Raw genomic sequence first — 20454 nt, forward strand, 5'->3', positions numbered from 1 at the left:
ATATCAACTCAATCCAGGCAGAGTTGAAATAATATATATTAATACATACTACTTTAATACACTTCATAAATATATATTACTTGAATCTTATTAATTATAAAATACTACAATGTAATAAGATCAGACTCTAATAGAATAATTAAGATAAGTCGTCTCATTCTCGCTTCGATTTAATTTATATATTATAATATGCACTAAAGTATTGTATATAAAGGATGGATTTAATATAGAGCTTGCCTCTTCTATGCAATTATTAATATAAAACCAATAATGGTGTTAAAGAATTCATATAAAACAAGTCACTTTGCTCCTATACTTTCGATGTTAGTGCACTTAAATGCAAAGAAGTCAATCTATACTGATTCTAATTATCAAATGTACGTTTGTAAATGTACATACAAGATCACCATGTGACAAATGCCACTTTATTTGGCGACATAAATACGTTTATTGTATCCGATGACCAGTGATTGTTATAACAATCATGAATGCAACTTAAATGCATCAGAGATAATAGAGGAACTTACGTGAACATCAGTATTATAGTAATTTAATAGATTTTAGGTGCCGAACGATCATTAATCGGTCCGGTAGTCTTTCTTAAAGAGGTCCCCCTTCGTATTTGATCCATAAGAGAGTCCCGAACTTGTAAAGGGTCTATAATAGGTACACGATTACCCATAATACGTCTCACGCTTGCTGATTTACTCGACATATTATTCCCTTGCATGTTTTGTTGCTGTTGCGCTAATTTCGCGTTTAAAGTTTCAAGAAAACCGGATGACGTTTTCGTAGCTTTCGTTATCTGCTGCTCAACCGAATGCTTTCTTGAAGACTTAGGACTGCTGCTGGTATTATTACTACCCGCGGTATTGTTACCTGTTGTACTGTTAATAAGTTTAGCACTTAGTACCGCCATAAAGCTCTGACCTACTCCTCCTGGACCTTGACCTTGAATATTTAAACCCGTGCTGATTGTTGTTACTTGTGTGGTGGTCGATCCACGTTCTTGGGAAGTCGAGCGAATTGCTGCACACGATCGTTCGACAGAAGATCGAGTGACTTGTAACACGGCATTATGCTGTAACGTACCAGTCGGGATGTTATGGGACTGTGCCTGCCCAGTAGCCTTTCGCAGAAGAGAAGGACTAGCAGGGGTGTGGCGTAATTCTGTAAGGGTCCTCACTGTTTCTGACACAGAGACAGATCTGCAATACGAAATATATATATTGCGTTAAATCAGTGTTTCCCGTGCTACGTACACGTGTTTTGTCTCAGTAGGCGTTAAAAAATACTGTCCCCTACCGTTGAGGAGTAGGGCTGGCTGTAGGCGAGGAACCCTCTAATAAAAATGCTGGCGGAGGCGGCAGATTTTCAGCCTCGTCGCAGGTGTTATCAGTACGTTCATCGGTAGAACCTGACGTAGGATTACTGAATGTAGCAGTTATGATGGTGGATGTGCGTCTTGTAGGAGGAGGAGGTTTGCTTGCTTGTTGCACCGATCCTCTGCGAACGATCAAAGTAGACACAGCACCAGGTACGTTCCACGCGTTCTCATTTTGATTCTGAAGTGAATGAGAATGCGGTATTGTCGTTTGACTTCCATAGCCACTGCTGGACTCCACGCTAGACTCTGACGTTTGACTTCCACCATCTTTTTCCGCAACTTCCGTCTATAAATATTAAATGATGTAAATCGTTATAATAATTTACAGTACAAATTAATACTGCATACACATTACAATCTATACCTTTTCAGCCCCTGGCGCTGTTAACGATGCAGGAGGCGGAGGCAAAGGCAACTGCATTTCTTGAGCACGAGTTGCTGCTAGATTTGCTAATTCATGCATGTTTACGTACATTGGCTGCTGAAGCTGATGAGTTGCTAATTCTGTAATATACCAGAATGTTACACATGGTACTTTTAGAAGCAATATAAACCATAAAGAATTATATATGTACCTTTTGCTAAATGCGCTGGTAACGGTAATTTAGGTTTACCTCGGGGACTTCCGGGAGGCTCATTCTTTACCGGAACTGTTGGTCGTTCTAAACTGGAACATCTGTTCGGTATAGGAGGACGATTACTACCATTATTTCTACGCAATTGTACTCTGGATGCTTGTTGATTCGAGGAAGAACACGACGAGGAAGAAGAAACTGGAGAAGCTGGTTGACTATGGCAACAGCCTGTATTGTCTGGAGCTTGGAATGTATAAACGCTGAGAGCTGGTCGCTGATGCCCCTTCTCATAAGCTACAATAACAAGTAAAGACATTATGTATTAAAAGATACGAATTCGAATATTTCCAAATGTATGACTTAAACAGTGATTCTATTACCGGAAGAGATTGTATGTGGCCGTTCGTTGATCGAGTTCTGATTTTGCCTATCGCACTGAACCGAAGTTTCCTGTAAGTCAGGCCAAGTAGCAGTGGTTACTGGTCTTGTTGTTGTACAACCGGTATTTTTATTATTTTGAGAAGACACATTTGATACCTACGACAACACAGTTTAGCTTCAGCAACAAAACAGAGACGTTCATAGGGGAAGGCATTAAAATTCTATTTAGTGTTTCGAAAGTATAAAAGAGAATGCGAAACGCTAGCAGGCATCTAATTTCTAGCAACCTTACCTGATGTTCCGAAATCGGTTGTGTATACAATGTATCCTGCGAAGTGAAGCCAGAGTCACGGGAGCTACCGTTTATCAAGTGGCGGAGCGTCATCATACCACTGATGCTGGAGGGCCTGACACCGACAGACTACAACGAGTACAACATCGACTACCACATACGCTAAGCTGATGCCAAATGGCAGTACCATGCTGTAATCTACGAGCAACTACTTGCATGATATACAGGTGGTGCATAAATAGTGAAAGTAATATGCCCATGCATTACAAATGCTAATCATTTTTAATCGAATAACTAAGCATAGATAAAACGAATATAATATTGTTCTCGTATGTTTCTAAAATTTTTACCTGAGAAAGCGATCTATGCCAAGGATGTCCAGATGGGCTTGGATGACTTTTGCAAGAACCACTGCTGCTACTAGTTAAAGAACTGATTGAACACATTGAACTTTTTCTCGATCCAAGAGACAAGGAAGGACTGGAAGGAGGCGTGGCCAGTGACCATTGTGTTACGTCGCAACCTTTTATATCAGTTATCACTTGTTCCGAGGCAGGTGGTAAATGATGTGGAGAGGCGGCATGTCGTTGTAACTGATCGGAAACTTCTTGGAGGTGTGTCAGTTCCATTAGCATTGCAATTTCCTCGTCCTACACATTTTTGTACACATTGTTGTAAGCGTCATTGAGAAATTCAATTGTCAATTATCTATTAGGTTTTAAATTAAATTTGCGTTTCTTCACCATACTTGTTAGGGCGATTAAGAATATATAGGCAATTTTTCATTCTATATGTAGCTACGTCGAACAAGTGAACGAAGAATTGGCGGGGAGAGCGCGCGGGTGATTGGTGCTCGCTTACTACAGTATTCCTAGAAATTGGCTCCTTACAGCCCCAAACGCTGCAATAAACGAGCTTCTACTGTAACGGGTTTAAATTCCTCTATAAAAAAATCTGCACTTTTCGAATCGATGAATTCTTGTGTAACATTTTTAACACTGTCTCTTCAGATACATTTTCTATTATCTAAAAAATGCTGAAATGATCGAAAGAGATGATGATTCGATGAAGCAATATCAGGTGGATATGAAGGATGTAGTAACATTTCTCAATTAAATTCAGCTAACTTTCTCATGTGATTTTTGCAATGTGTGCTCATGAATTGTCCTGCAATAGTTCCTTTTTCTTTTAATTTCCGCAGAAACTGCACTTTTAAACTGTATACTAGCATAGGCTAAAACCAAATTACAGCCGAAAAGTATAATTATTGAACAATCCTGGAGAGGTTTTCCCTAAAGTCATAAACGCAAAGACATAGTTTACAACCTAATAGTAAACATATGCAACTTTACTAACAAGTACTGGTTTCAGAAATCTGGCAAGAAGACAGAATCTGCCTCTTTCTTCAAGCAGGGCTGCACGAACTGCTCTTCTTTCTGTTTCTTCTAAACTTAGGCGTTTTTCTTGAACAACAGCAGCAGAAGATTCTAGCATTCGATTTAATTCAACATCACTTGTCAAAGTTCCATGACATTGTGGTGGTGTCTGTCCATGCAAGTGTTGACCCTTGCGTGCTTTTTTCTTTTGTAACCTTAGTGTATCTGTAGATCGCTTTTTCAATTCAGTTCTTGCTTTCTTATATTCTGCAATTAATACAAAAGAAAATAGTATTATATCTGTAAACAATTTATGTAGTCAAATGATTATAATAATAAAATCTTCTACTGACCTTTGGCATGTTCCTTATCTAAATTTATTAAGGACCTCTTCCAATCTTCTAATTTTTCTTGAAGAGGTAACACCAAGCAATCCATAATAGCACTGACAAGAAAAAATTTATGTAAGAGACTGAGCAATGAAAATAAAAAAACTGTTATAGTATAACAAGAAACATTTACCTGGTAAAGGATTTCATTCGGGTCTCCACAGCTTTATGTCTAAGACATATTCGAGTTAAAGCAGTCCCAATTTCTTTTGTCGCACCTTAATTGCAAACAAATCTTTTTTTTATATGTACTTCTACAGAATAATAGACATGAAAAGTACACAATTTCTTTAAGTTAGACAATAAAAATAGATTTACAGAAATTTTCACTGTACTTCATATATTTCATTAAACCTCAACATTAAACAGTTATAAGTAGTTTACCTCTTGCATTAGTTGCAGCATCAGCAATTTTTTGAAAGGTTTCAAGGTATGCAGAAACAGCTAAAATAGCAGCCCTAAAATAAATAGAAACACAATTAAATATAATAAATTATATATAAATTCTAGACAAATTTTTAATGTTTTTTTCTTCTAAATAATTGATACTACTGCATAGTGTAAAGATATAATAGTTTTATGTATGTACAAGATAGTTCATCAATGGAATAATGAATAATACTAAATTACAACTGATGATATTATTACCTTAAACATGAATGTAATTTTGTTGCTTTTGAGATTAAATCTTCCCATAATGGTGCTCCATTCTAAAAACCAAACATTTTTTAACATATTCCTGCTTATAATATTATTTATCATATTTGTAATATTTTCTAGCATGGAAATATTATCAATTGATTTTGGTATGTTTTATTTTTTTAACTTTTGTTAAATGTATACTTTTCCTTAACTAAAGTTGCCTGATATCATAGAATTAAAACAATGCATAATGTATACAGATAATGCAATCACATACGCCTACCTATTTTTTATGATTAGATATTTTTACAAAGTTCATTGAAAAAGCAAATTAACATAATAGTAGAAAATATTATATAAACAACTAAAAATATATGATAAAAGATATCTGACTATTATTTATTTATATATTTTGTACCTAGTATTTACATGTAAATATAAACCATACCTAAATAAGACTTCAAAAATAATATTTTAGGAACTATAAACCTAGAAAAATTATTTTAAGAAACTTATTATCAAGGATCTAAATCTTAATTTTATGACCTACAAAAAATACTTGAAACAAAATAAAGAACTGTCTTCACATTCTATGAATGCACATAAAAGTAATGTACAGGTGTAAATAGAAATATTATTTTTCCTTGAATTTCCTACTTTCTACAACAATATATTTTTAATATGTGAAATACCCTAAAAAGTTCAAAATAAAATACTTTTGTTACATCCGTTCATTACTCCAATTATTTTATTGCACAAATTTTCACAGTACAATCGTGAAATTACTTTATTTACATTTCAGATTGAAACAGTTTTGTTTCTAAGAAAAATTCCGTGTTGGTTGTCATTAAAATTAAATTGTAAAATATGTCGACGCTCTATGAACATGTGTAAATTAGCGTCCGTCCTCATTCTGCCGCATTAAAGTATCTCAATGGTTTCGGAGAATAGTTTTTAGAACCAGGACATCGCTAACAACGTTTACAACTGTTACAATCTGACGAAAACAATTGGGAGAAGTGCATTATTTTTGCAGTCGTACGCAAAGGTGTTCGATAGTACATATTTATGAAATATGTGACTAGAGGAAACTGCATATCGACATCACGCCTTCGCCTGCATCGTAAATTGTGCAACGGTACAGGCATACAAAAAACAATGAACAGGAAAAACGCGGTCGAATCCCAGCATAAACATTGAATGTTAACAACATTAAGGTTACTTACCTTCATGTCAGTGATAATCTGCTGAAACAGGCCACCCAGAGCACTGCACTCTCTCTCAATTGTTGCATCCATCTTTGACGATCCGAAATTGTTTTGTTACTTGGCCCCGATAAAGTTCTTCCGCATCAGACTGGTTGAAAAGTTCACTTCGTGTCATCTGTACAAGAATGTACAGAATTTCCGTAGGAATATTGGCGGTCCGTGTAATTCGCCATTTTCGTAACAAGGGACGACAGTTTAATGTAATACACAACGAGGCACGATGAAGTATATCTACATAAACTGGACTCCGGACACGCAGTGAATGTTCGCTCAACTGTATTAATTAGAAACTCAATGAATCACAATCGAGGTTTCACAGGGACTTAGGACGATTTGGAATCATAACATCGATTAGTTTCACGATGTAATATTGTAAACACTAGGAACGGTTTCTCGAAACAAACCCACTCATCACGACGATCAAGTATGGCTCGCGTCTGCGTCGATTCTGTTTTCGTTGTAATATCTGAATATCCGTGGGTGCCCCCCTACGGCGACCCCGTTCCAGAACTTCAAATTGAGGATTCGGAGTGTATCTAATCGTTACTCAGGGTAAGGGCTCTCTCTCTCTTTCTCTACCCCTTGACAATCACTTCCGGAGTGTCGACTATTGAAAGAGGACATCCTGCATCATTGCTCGATTATTCTGATTGGTTATTCAACACAGATATAGGGAAATGTTTGCCGCATGCACAGCCTCAACAATGAATTTTACCCAAGGGGGGAATTTCGTCTCTCCTCAAATAGAATGTAACTAGAAGTGGGTTGCTCGTGTATTTGAGCACTTCTTATTTTAGTATGAAACAGCGATCATCAACATTGTAAATTGTCGCGTTTCTTTTATATTAATCAAAATTCTATCCATGCACGCAATGTAATACTAATATAGGATGCAACTAAATATATATATGATTGACAATCCTAGTTACATTCTGCTTAAGGGAAGTTTAAATTGTCCCTCCGAACAAGATCGTTGCTTGATACAGTATACATTCCTAACAATTCCTAATTTCTGTTACTGTTTCTAGATCGACGAATTTCGTAAAAGAAAATTCTTCGGAAAAAAACAACTTATATTACGACTAAAAGACGAAATACTTTAAAAGAAGTGATAATTATGAGTCTCATAATGACAAAGAATGAATCAATTTATGATATATTACTGCAAAGCTTCGTACAATTAATTGAAACAATACCGACTATTTTGAAATTAATCACTGTTGCTGGTGGCGTTGCAGTTACTTCATATGCACTTTATCATATTCATGGTAAATTTATTTCGAAATTTAAAATTTCTTTTAATAGATGAAACTTTATGTTAAGTAGATTTGAATTGGTTAATTAATGTAAATTTTATATTAGCCTTTACAATGCATTTTGGAATATTTAAGAATATTTAATGTACTCTATCTTTTATAATCTTAGTTTTAACTGAATTACAGTGCATCGAAATAAGAGATTCATGCGTGAAACAAAACACAATTCAATAGGAATACAGGAAATTAGAAATTATAATCGCTCATTTATTAGAAATCAAAGCATAATCAGCCATAAAGAAATGTTTCATAGATTGGAATATGCGGCCGACGTAAATAATCGTTTTGTCACAAAATATTTTATAATATAAATTCCAATAAAATTTTGTATAAAGATTATTACTCTTGGATATACGTATTAAACTTCTCTGATTCTGTTTTCATTTTATTACAGAACTGTTATGACAAAACGTATGCATTAACATGTATCGATATAATTGTTTATTGTCCACAATTAATCAATGTAAAATCTTCACTCCATGGCTTGACACCCTTTCATCGAGTTTGTCTCCACGGTCACACATGCTTAATAACATTTATGTTAGGGAAAGGTATGCACTAAATAAAAAGAACAATAAATTTTTATAAAGCAATTTCATTTTAATCTACATACATCTATAAAATAAATGTAGGTGCAGATGCTTCTATAACTGCGGTAACAGGAGAAAATGCTTTATGTTTGGCTGTTCATTACTTTCTTAATAATCCAACAAAAGATGATTTTTCATGTCTTGAAATACTTCAAAACACAGGTTTGTCATTTTAAATATGTAGTTCAGTATTCATTCCTTTAAAATAATTTGCATTTAAATGAAAGGTATACTAATCCATAGGATGTGGATTCGGTATAAAAAACAGATGCTACAATGTTTTACTAAGAATGGCAGTTACTAATAATCACATAAAATTAATGCAATGGTTGATTTTACATAAAGAGACTCCATTGAATAAAATTTTCCGATGTTCTTCTATGCCACCGATAACATATGGTTATAAATTTAATAATTAATATAACAATGGTTATAAATTTAAATAATTATAAATATATGTATATAAATTATATTTTAAAAATACATGTTACATATACCCAATATTTGCCTAAAAAATAGTTGATATTCCCTATACTTGTACATGCTATAAAATGTAAAATAAAATGTGATTCAATATATTTTCACATCAACAGTTAAAGAAACAAATATATGAAAATATATGTAAACTAAATGGTAATTTTGATTTACAATTTAACTTCTTTATTTGCAAAATAAGTAAACTGCTTCTTTTAATATAAATTTGCATTAAATATTATTTCTTATAGGAATAAAACTTATATGATAAAAATTCAAATATAGAGTTAAAAATTAAAAAATATACTGCATTATATATTCTAAGGAACATGTATATGTATATTATTGTATATACATACATATCTACATATTAGTAATTGTGAATAGGATATTAAATGTACATACGAAAAACTATGAACGCGAGAAAATTCGTTCTAGTTATATGTATAGATAAGAGAAATTCGTCCTTCAAATATAAAATATTGCGTAATGCACAAACCGATATGCAAAAAATACGGGTGTATGAAGTATATATAATGCGCAACGCGAGTCATTATTTGACGGAAGAATCATTGGACGAAAGGGTTAAAGGTTGAAACTTCAATTACACAATGGCAAACACCGGTTTATTAGTTTTAACAAATCCATCAAAGGTGACAAAATTACTGCCTATTATCAAAAAGCATGTATTGAAAACTTTGTACATTCAATATTTTCCTGAGAAGAATAGTTTTGTGTCAGGAAATTACACGGTTACGAAACCACGACAAACAATACCCCACTATGCACGTATAATTTCTAGTATTTATATTGACACATCTACGGTTTCCTCACGCCTTGATATTCGAGTTTTACTGACAAGTATGAAAAATTCCAATTTATCGATAATAAATACGAAAAAGCCTGTGGAAATAGTAATTTTTGATCAAATCTATAGTAAAAGAGAAGCTGACACATTCATACAGGATTATTTAGCGAATACTTCCATGGGCTGCAATTTTATTAGCTTGAATGATGATCAAAAAGTGGAGAACACAGATGTAAAGTCTTGCCTCGAAGAAGAAAAAACTTATAAGAATGTAGTACTCGGTGGTACATTTGATCGAATACATAATGGTCACAAAATATTTTTAAGCGAAGCTGTATTACATTGCACAGAAAAACTTACAGTTGGTGTAACCAATACGAATATGTTGTACGGTAAGTATCGTAGACAATGGTTTTAAAATGCAAATCTTTAATGTTGTACTTAAAATTGCTTATCAACTTTTTTAGGAAAATTATTATGGGAATTGATAGAACCATGTTCAAAAAGAATAACGAATCTTAAAGACTTTTTAGAAGATATAGATTCAACATTAAAATATGATGTGGTTGGAATAAATGATATGTATGGTCCTACCAAAGATGATCCAACATTCGAAATGATAGTAGTTAGTGAAGAAACAATACGTGGTGGAGACAAAGTTAATGAACTGCGTATACAAAAGAACTTAAATAAATTGGATATACATGTAGTGAAATTAATAAAAGATGAGAATCATAGGGAACACGAAGAACATAAAATCAGTTCAAGTAATAATAGAATAAGATTATTAGGAACACGATTACGACCTCCTGTAAGTATTAATTATATTACTATTGAAAAAAATGTCAATTTTATTACTTTTCTAGAAGCTAGGTGACAAACCTTTGAAACCCTACATTATTGGTTTAACTGGTGGTATTGCAAGTGGAAAATCATCAGTAGCTGAGAAATTAGAAAAATTAGGTGCAGCACTTGTAAACTGTGACAAAATAGCTCATGATTTATATTTACCTGGAAAACGTTGTTTTGATGCAATACTTGAAGCCTTTGGTTCAACTGTTCTGAGATCAGATGGATTTATTGATAGAAAAACACTTGGGAATATAGTATTCAATGATAAAGTAAATTTGTATAAGTCTATAGTTTTTCCATTTGTGCCTTGTTACTATCATTTCATATGTAAAATTACAAATTTATTTCTAGGCACAATTGAAGAAATTGAATAAACTTGTTTGGCCTATAATTTTGGATGAAGCAAAAAAAAAAATAAATGAATTTTATGTGAAAGGATTTGATGTAATTATAATGGAGGCAGCAGTGTTAATTCAAGCCAAGTGGCAAAATGAATGCCATGAAATTTGGACGTGTATTATTCCTCAAGAAGAGGTCAGTTTTTTTAAATTATTTATATAAATGCGAATATAAAGAATGTTGTGATAATATTCAATACTATTTTGACTTTGAATAGTTCATGTAACAAATAATTTACTCGACAATATTTGTATAACACAGTAAGTTAAATATGCTTCAATTTTCTCAATTTCCAGGCCATTAAGCGAGTGATAGATCGAAATGGATTAACTGAAGCTGATGCAAAGTTAAGAATCCAAGTTCAACCTAGTAATGTAGAGCAAATTAACGAAGCTAATGTTGTTATATGTAGTTTGTGGAGTCATCATATTACTCAGAATCAAGTACAAAAAGCGTGGGAAAATTTAATGGATTTCTTATCAGCCCAAGATAAAAGTTAATACTACAGAAAGTATATTCTGTTGATAAACTATGTGCTAATTGTGAATTGTATTTAAACAGATTTAAAAAATATTTTTATGAATATTAAAATTAAGGTGGCTTGTTATTTTTAGTACTCTTTCAAATAGATAAAATTAATTTTTTATGTCATACCATTATGTATGTTCACTTGTACAAATATTTGCATAAAATTGTTTTTATTCAGTATATATTGTATAGTTCATAATTAAAAAATGTTGCAATATGTAGGAAGAAGGGAGTAAAACAAATTGTATGTTTAATTAAACAATTATAATGTAACATTTAACAAACTTGTAATTTTATATAATGTGTATAATGCATACATAAATTGGTTATACATAAGATAAAGATAATGTAAAAAGAAATTATTGGCTAATATTTTTTTATGAAGCACCCGTCTTACTTTGATCTACTATATTACTTAAAAATAAGAGACATTAAAATCTTTTATACTGGATAGTATTACATATCATTTTGCAAATGATATATTCTCAGTTGACATATTTTTTATTTCTTGGTCTGTATAATTGTGCATTTTAGTAACGATTGTACTTATGAATGAAGAAAAATCAGCTTTAAGTTTATTTCCACCACTATCTACGTTACATTTGACGTGCGACACTTTCCCGAATGTCGAAGCTATAATTATAATAAAATAAAAATGTATCAATGTGTTTATAAATATCCAATGATATTAAAAGTTAATACTATTGTATATATGCATTTATACTTACAAATAACTTTTGATATTTCGAAATTTTTTTTCTCGGGGTCATAACAAAATATGACACATTTATCAGGACCTAATTTCGTTTGATTAACAAAATAATCGTATAATTGTTGAATTTCTTTCAGACATTGATTGGATCTTTCACTATACACAATTATAATACCATGTAAATTTTGTCTTATAGCTGGCCAACAGTTTTCGAATCTAAAACATTTTCATATTATTATATATGCATTCTACGTTTCGTATTATTTTCCAATAATATATAAAAATAAGATATTGATATATACTTGTGGTCCCCACTACAGTCCCACAACTCGATATCTTGTGTAATACTCTTAGTATTCACGTTTATATTTTGCACTTCAAACTCTAATATTCGAACACCTTGAGTAGGATGATAATCATAAGGTATTTCTGTAGCATCCGCAAGAAAATTCGATATCGTTGTTTTACCACTCTGAAACATATTTATTACAAGTATAGCAAACACATATAGTCTTTATAAATCATTACAACTCGTTAGAATGAAATTTATATATATTTGTAGATGTGTATCAATTGTATATTTTATTATTTTCGTAACACATTCAAATACTAAAAACAAAAAACGCATGATTATATTATATCTTTTAATTCTGAACATTACCCTAACAGGTCCTATGACTATTATTTTTATTGGTTGCATGCTTCAAGTATACACCAATTTGGTATAAAATGCCGTACTACACACTTGTATGTTTGGAACAGTGTTGTCATAGCAACTAGACCTAAACTTGTACTATTAAGAAACAGACTTCATTAATAACTTGTATAATACAATGATGTTGGAATTTTATACGTATATTATTCATCACCAAAAACTATTTAAGAATTAATGGAATATAACGCCATAATACATATTTATATAGATTGATTTATTGTATTACATTAAGATTTCAATATCAATACAATGTTGAAACGGAATAGTTTAAATGTCAAATAAGACCAATTGTAAACTATTTACAAAAATAAAGACGCCTAAAAGAGTAAACTGTTTTTAAGATAAATATTTTACTGATTTCAAACACAATTACAATATTTTTATCAATCATTGTATCTACGTACAGATGCTTTTATTCCAGTAGCATACATGTATCGATAAATAGGACAATTCGTTTAAATTAACGATTGTATTAACAAAATAATTACAATTTTACAATTTATTGGAAGTACAATGATCGATACTATCGATAGTTAATTGTCATTTTACTATAGATGCAAATTAAAGAGGTATATCAAAACATACTTCAATTGATAAAAGAGCCATTTATCGTCAACGCATGCTGGTTATTTTAATATAAAAGATATTTCAAACTAATTATGAAGTATTCTACTCAAACATTCAGTAAGTTGATTAGAAGGAATAAGTTTTATCTTTTATAATATTATAGACGATTGAATATCATACATATTTATATATGTATATATGAATTCTATATATTTATAAATATAAATTGAAAAATTCTTATATTATTATTGCAAGTTGTTCAAGTTTTAGAATCTTTTCTGCAATTTGCAGTCATTCCACGCAATATATAAATTGAAGAGATAAAATTAAAACACAATTCATTAAAATTATCCAAATGTCATTGTTCTAAGCCATTGGTTGATCTTCCAGCATTAGTTTACCTTCTTCTGGATAGGTCAAATCATACAATGCTAATAGTGCCGATTTTGCAGCTATTTTCTTGGCATCTTTCTTGTTTTTAGCTGTAATATATACATACAGTTGTAGTAAAAGAATGATTCAAATTCAATAAATAAATGCTTGTTAATTATACGTAAATATAATTTTATGTGCAAAAGAAAAAACAAGTTTTTTTGTTGGGTCTTCTATGTGTTATAAGAGATTCTTTTTACTGTTAAATACATGTGACACGTAAAATAAAAAAGCTTTATTCTAGTTTAAAAGTAAAGTTTTAGCATAGAATTTGCATTTAAATATATTAATCTCTATATGAAATCAGTGCGTATATAATAAACACGTGAGACATTACCTGTTCCTGTATATTCAACACCATCAATTTCTACAGCAAGAGTAAACATTGTGTTGGGTGGATTACCAACACGATTTAGCTCTGAATATGTTAAACCTGGTCTCATTTGGTTTAATAACATTACAGGATGTATGTTCGTGGCATTTGGGGGAAGTTCTTTCTGAACCAGAGGTTTTGGACCCTGCAAAGTCTCTTTTTTATTTCCCTTAACAGGTGATGGTAATCCAGGTCTTGAGACTGGAACTGATGTTCCTTGATTGTGCCATTCAAGGAAAAGTTTATACAGTGCAAAACTAGCCAAAGAACTCCATGGAATTTCATCATTCTCGTCAGTAGTAGTATCCATAGGTGTTACACCTTCTTCATTACTATCATCTTTTGATATATTAGATATTTCTGTAGATTGACTTACAGATCCATCTAACTCAGCATCCATACGTGCTTTCATAGATGCTGCTGTCATTTTCTCAAGTAACAAGGCTTTCAATGCATTCTCAGCAGCATTTTGTCGAGCAAGTGGTTTAGACAATCCTTGTCCAACATAGGTTTTACTGTCGAGCTGTTATTAGTAATAATAATGTAATTATACCCATATTACATACAAAAAGGTACAATAATATTTCTTTAAATAGACTTTAATGCAATAAATTACAAAACATTGGTAATATTTTCAATATACAAATAATAATACATTATTACAATAATAATGAATAAATATTTAAAATTACCTCTGCATGAACGAGATAAAGAGAGTTTGGCATTCCCTGAGCTTCAGGAAATGTGAATTGTACTCCAGCTTTCATTTCATTTAATACCATAATTGCATTCTTTGGTTGCAATGTTTTCCTTAAACGTTGATTCAAACGGAGTCGCTTTAGTCTTTTGTTTACCCTATCTGAATTCATAAATGTTGTTTAATATACAAAATTTGAAAACTATGTATTAATTTTATTTTTCATGAATATCAGTAAATAAGTGTTCACAGATGTTATTGAAAATGCTGTAGCTCGACAGTTAATTACTGGAGCATTTAGCAGTTCTAATTTTCAAATTTGCGCAGTGAGTTGTCATCATTCTAACAATAGTTAATAAATGAACGAATTTTTAAATGCAAAGTCAAAATCAAATTCTATAATTCACAAATATTTACAATGATTTATAATCATATCTCCTGTACGCGTTTACCCACAAAAGAACTATTGTACTTGCATCCAATTATTTATCCCTCAAAACCGTTGAACTTTTATTTGAAAGGATTGATTTAAATGATTCATACTTGTATAGAAGACTAGTCTTGATTATGTGTTTATAATTCACAGTCTACAAATATGAAAGGATATTCACAATACTTATGGGATGGCCTAATAATAAAAAGTATTTATTTCTATAGGCAATTTAGAAATTATTGCTAAGGAAATAAAATAAAATATATTATACAGTTAACAAAGCAATAGGGTAATATAATAGAAGATACTTACATCCAGGTACTTTACGTTTCCATTTTCGTTGTTGGTCCAACATTTCGACATCATTATTCTCAGACACTTGATCATCGGCTTGCGTTTCAGAAGCATTATTAGGTATTTGTGGTGTAGGATTAGAATTAGTTGTCGGAGGTGTTGGAGTAGGAATCAATGGTTGTGGAGATGGAGCAGGATTACTCTGTACAACTGGTGCAGTCTGTGGGGGAGTATGAGAAGTTTGTTTCAAAATTGGCTTCAATCGTTGAGGTTGACCTGGAGATTGAAGCTGAGCTTGGGACTGTTGTTGTTGTTGATGCTGTTGAGGTTGAGGTTGAGGTTGAGGTGGAGGTTGAGGAACAGATTGAATTTGGGGTTGTGATTGCGTTTGAGGTGAGTTTGAAATAGGTTGCTGCAGTTGTTTAATTTGTTGTTGTGGTTGAGTTTGAGGTGAGTTTGAAATAGGTTGCTGCAGTTGTTTAATTTGTTGCTGTGATTGTTGCTGTGGCTGCTGGGGTTTTCCTTGTTGTAAATTTCTTGATGGAATCTGCTGCTGCTGTTGATGCGGTTGTTGTTGCTTAAATGCTTGAGGATTTTGCGCATTTCCTTGCTTATAATTGTTCTGCTGATTAGGAAACTGTTGTGAGCCTTGCAAGCCTCCTTGATTGTACTGTAAAATAGAGGGTGGGTCGCCGCTACACAAGGAACCTCTACGGTTGTGCTATCCCACCAAGGTCTAGCATCGCATATGTACTTTGAAGCAGTCTAATGCTACCCTCATAACTCATACCAACCGAAATATTTCCGTAGCCAATATTTTTTTTAATTATAACTGAACTGAGTTTATAAAACGTTTTAGGGAATAAAAATTGTACACAAAGTTTAATAAAATTTTTCACTTGCAAAAAATAATTTTTTTTTTTTTACTTTTTTTCTATAACCAATATTATTTTTATTCTACATCGCACAAAAATATAATTTATGCATGTTCGTCAAAATAAAAAATTTGCAACACTCGTACAAGTAATAACAATTAGAATAATAGCAAAATTAACTTGAACTATGTTTTCTGCTATGTACATAATTACTAAGTTTTGTAAATATAAAAAAAATCATATACATTATAAACCAACTTGTTTCTTTCCTTTGTGAAACTTGTATAGTCGATTAGAATTGTAAATATGATAAGTCACATTCTTTAAACATCAGTTCAGTATGCTATCAAAAATATGGCCTGTGGCAGGCTATGCTATGTGGGTAACTGACGAACTAGTCCCTGGCTGAATAGACCTCCTCGGTATTGTTGTATAGCTACTAGTTCCTGCATTGCAGGGGAGGGGAAAGTAGGGACCACTAATTAGTACATGCAAATGGATGAAATATTGGAGACAACAAATGGAACAACTACACAATTTGATTGTGAGGAATATAATATAATGAGCTTTTCTGTTCCATATAAATAGAATTTATAATGGAAGTGTAATAATGTAGAAGTATCATTCGCGATAAAGCTTGGCAATCTTATTATCAAAATACTTAATTCCATTTCCATAAATACAGATTATCATTACAATAAAGTAGGTAATAGTATTCTTCACAATTATAATGTTTCCAAAGACAATAGAGTTAAAAAGCTTAAGGTTTAGATCAGCTGATTTATCTTTCTTTTTCATTTACTTTCTTTAATCCACTTTAACTTTTAAACAAAATAAATTTTTTTACACTTTTTTAAGACATATATAAGTTTAAATACATTAACAACCCCTCAAGATCCGAAAGGACAAAAGGGGCATCAATAAATAATAAAACACATTAACAAAATTATGATTGAACATTTTTAGATATAGAAGGTGGGCTTGAACATGTGGTACAACCGGATAGGAGGTTATTCTATATGCAAAAAGAATTCGAAGATACGGAATAAAATTTGTTCGGACTTTGCTTCGTTTCCGTGATAATCGAATTCGAAAATGCTCTAGATACGCGAACAATTCAATAGTTCAGTACATTTCATTTTCACTTGTAAGCACAATTACATATGTGTTACCTGAATTTTCAAAATTAATAGTCTTCGTACAGACGCATGATATGAAAAAATGTTATCCAACATTTTCAACTTATTTTTACATACAGTATAACCCATTGTACAGTTGAACCACATGTCCTGGCCCTCTTTGTACATAGAGCTATATTTTTCTTTTATATCTAACAATGTATTTTGTACTGATTCTATAAGCTCAATTTATTAATTATTCCACAAATCTACAGAAAATGTATAGAAATATTTGAAGTTTTTTTTCTTAGACAAAAAAAGTGTGTCAAAAATATTAATGTGCGATATTTTCAAAATCAAGTTTTCTACAATAAGAAAGAGCTGACATAATAATTGTATTCTTGTTTTCTTTTGTCATAGAAATAAATTATTTGTAAAGTGCTACATGCTTCCAAAAACATAATGTATATATGTACTTAACTTGTATACCAAAAGGAATATACAATTCGTTGTACCTTATTAAAGTGTATACATATGCTTATATGTATGAAACACTTTGTGATAGATTTCTGGTATAGATACCAAATGATATTGTAGTATGGAAAAGAACTTTATAATACAGTTTGGTATACGTACCAGAATATTATCAAAAAATGCTTCCACTATTTGTACTAGTATACTAAAATATTTGTCTGTATATGTATATATTAAATGGATGTACATTTTATACTATAGATAAACATACTAATTATATTGTCTTAAAACTACTAAAACAAAAAAAAAGTTGTTAAATCGTACATTTATATTTTAAAATAAATTTATATATTTCATATCATACTTCAAATAACAATTTTATATAGTTTTTATTGAATGAGTGAATTTAATTTAAATAAAACTTTAATTGTAAAGAATCAAAATCGTATAAAAAAAAATTATTTGACTTCTATTAAAAACATTATAATAAAATGAGATTAATTTTTATTGTTTATAATTATGAATGTATTATTTACATTATCAAAATAATTTTTGCTTTTTTGAATTTTTTGGTGTACAAATTTAAATCATGTATAATAATTTCCTAAATTGGAGCATGAAAATTATTATGTATTTAAGGTAATATGTTTTTATCTAGCACCATGTGTTTAGCTAAGGTACTTATGAAATGTCAAGCTACAGTTATTTTTCCAGATATTTTTTAAATTCATATAAGGTACTATTGCATTAAAATTATTATTAAGATAAAAACACTTACAACATTTGGACCCTGGTAGCCTACATTTGGGTTAGTTTGGTTTCTTGCTGTAAATATAATTTTCTAAATTATTATACTTTTTGTACTGTTACATACTAAATTGAATAATTTCGTTTATGCTAATAAAATAGGGATGTTATTTTATAATTTTATAATGAATTATATTAAAAGAATTATTCATATAAATTTAAATAATAAGAAAGTATACAGGGTATTCTACAACATATGTCAGATGTTTTAAGGAATGATGGTACATGTCAAAATAAGACGTAAAATTGAGAATAATAATTTTCTAGTTACAAACATTTAAAAATTAGGGTGAAGATAGACAATCCGCGGGCAATTGGAAAGCACAGGGCAACAGAAGAAATGGGCATTCAGGGCCGTTAAAATCAACGAGGACCACAACTATACATCGTAGAAACTGAAAAATTCGATAATATTCGTTGATATTACAGAAATATGTATTACTTTAAACATTCTTGTACAGTATTAAATTTACTTGGTGGATACTTGTTGTATATTTGTGGACTTTTCTGAGATACAGACTCGCTGTATGTGAAAAGTTTTTGGATTTTGGCCCACATAAGGATTTCATAGAATAGGTAAGTTTAATACTGTGTAAGAATTTTAAAAATAACAGATATTCCTTTAGTACTGACGAATATCGTCGAATTTCCCACAGTTTTTCCAAAGTATGTGGTTTTCATTGATTTCTGACGGCCCTGAATGCCCCCCTTTGTTCCGTTGCTCTGGGCTTGCCACTTGCCTACCTCCGCCCTAATTTTTAAATGCTTATAACTAAAAAAACGAGGGTTTAATGGCAATTTGGTTACTCTTCAGTTTAGTTTTATTTTGGCATGTAGAATCGACACCTTAAAATATTTGATACCTGTTATTGAACACCCGTACATATATGTACGCAGGTAAATATGCACATATGCGAAAAAAATTTACAAATTACAAAATTATTCTACAACAGGATGTTATAATGTTCGCACAAAATTGTTTTCTATCTTAGAAAATTTTTACAAAGTTAGAGCGTGAAATTCTGTCAAAAGAATATTCATTCGAAGACGCCATTCTCTGAAAGCCGGTATATAAATAGATATGTATTGATTTTTGTCTATTAAAGCTATTCGTATATTCATAATCCACTAAGTATAAAAACTAATTTCATGGGAATTGCTACATAACATGTAAATTTTCCACTTAAAGAATTTTGAGAAACTCACCAGTATAGCCTTGGCTTTGTCTGCTTCTTGTATACATATTGACCTTTAATTATTATTTAAAGCACTTTGGATACGATTCACAGCAAAATACTAGATATGTAGAATATTTATTTATATGATATCCAACTCTGGAATATAGAATACAATCAAATCTACGAGAAATACGAACACGATTCAAGGTTCTTTCCACTGTGATCACGTAAACGCGAATGATTTACAGTCTTGTAACGGAGAAGAAGGAAATGACGTTGTTTACTGTTGTCGGAAGTGGAAGCTCTGCCATATTGGTTACAAAGCGCATGCGTTGATCATTTTATTACAAATTAAATTCAACTGATTTTAAAACAAGAATCAAGTAAGTTGCAATTCTTTTTATTATAATTTTATTTAAAACTCAGTAAAATATAAAAATTAAGATTTTATACCAAGAAAAAATTATATTTCAAAACAATGTGGTGTCTAACTTACGAAAAC

The 20454-nt window shown here is 31.2% G+C and overlaps 4 protein-coding genes across 7 annotated transcripts; 1 reads left to right on the forward strand and 3 right to left on the reverse strand.

The window, feature by feature from the left end:
• Positions 1-550: 550 nt before the first annotated feature.
• On the reverse strand, positions 551-6664 carry LOC107190200 (MTSS1-like protein). 4 transcript variants are annotated; one of them, XM_015578966.1, is made up of 13 exons: positions 6269-6664; positions 5049-5110; positions 4785-4858; positions 4534-4618; positions 4365-4456; positions 3992-4278; positions 2986-3285; positions 2636-2764; positions 2343-2412; positions 1963-2256; positions 1752-1891; positions 1306-1673; positions 551-1208 (listed from the first exon to the last, which is right to left on the reverse strand). In XM_015578966.1, exons 1-13 carry the CDS (start codon positions 6338-6340, stop codon positions 551-553), a joined length of 2631 nt encoding a protein of 876 aa, XP_015434452.1. In that variant the 5' UTR covers positions 6341-6664. The 4 variants fall into 4 exon arrangements, with proteins under 4 accessions (XP_015434452.1, XP_015434451.1, XP_015434454.1 ...); XM_015578965.1 differs by having other exon boundaries at positions 2343-2499; XM_015578968.1 differs by lacking the exon at positions 2636-2764.
• A 2469-nt stretch (positions 6665-9133) lies between these two features.
• Positions 9134-11249, forward strand: LOC107190173 (bifunctional coenzyme A synthase). The gene is made up of 5 exons (XM_015578926.1): positions 9134-9890; positions 9966-10309; positions 10365-10619; positions 10702-10884; positions 11046-11249. The coding sequence occupies exons 1-5, from the start codon at positions 9302-9304 to the stop codon at positions 11247-11249; spliced, it is 1575 nt and encodes a 524-aa protein (XP_015434412.1). The 5' UTR covers positions 9134-9301.
• A 491-nt stretch (positions 11250-11740) lies between these two features.
• LOC107190260 (intraflagellar transport protein 22 homolog) lies at positions 11741-12689 on the reverse strand. Its single transcript, XM_015579036.1, has 4 exons — positions 12651-12689; positions 12292-12461; positions 12006-12205; positions 11741-11910 (listed from the first exon to the last, which is right to left on the reverse strand). The coding sequence occupies exons 1-4, from the start codon at positions 12687-12689 to the stop codon at positions 11741-11743; spliced, it is 579 nt and encodes a 192-aa protein (XP_015434522.1).
• An 872-nt stretch (positions 12690-13561) lies between these two features.
• LOC107190285 (interleukin enhancer-binding factor 3 homolog) lies at positions 13562-20182 on the reverse strand. Its single transcript, XM_015579073.1, has 6 exons — positions 19981-20182; positions 18746-18792; positions 15519-16170; positions 14769-14935; positions 14041-14599; positions 13562-13753 (listed from the first exon to the last, which is right to left on the reverse strand). The coding sequence occupies exons 1-6, from the start codon at positions 20015-20017 to the stop codon at positions 13638-13640; spliced, it is 1578 nt and encodes a 525-aa protein (XP_015434559.1). The 5' UTR covers positions 20018-20182; the 3' UTR covers positions 13562-13637.
• Between the last annotated feature and the right edge of the window lie 272 nt (positions 20183-20454).

Source organism: Dufourea novaeangliae, unplaced genomic scaffold (assembly GCF_001272555.1).
Source record: "Dufourea novaeangliae isolate 0120121106 unplaced genomic scaffold, ASM127255v1 scaffold168, whole genome shotgun sequence".
NCBI classification, from domain to species: Eukaryota; Metazoa; Arthropoda; class Insecta; order Hymenoptera; family Halictidae; genus Dufourea; species Dufourea novaeangliae.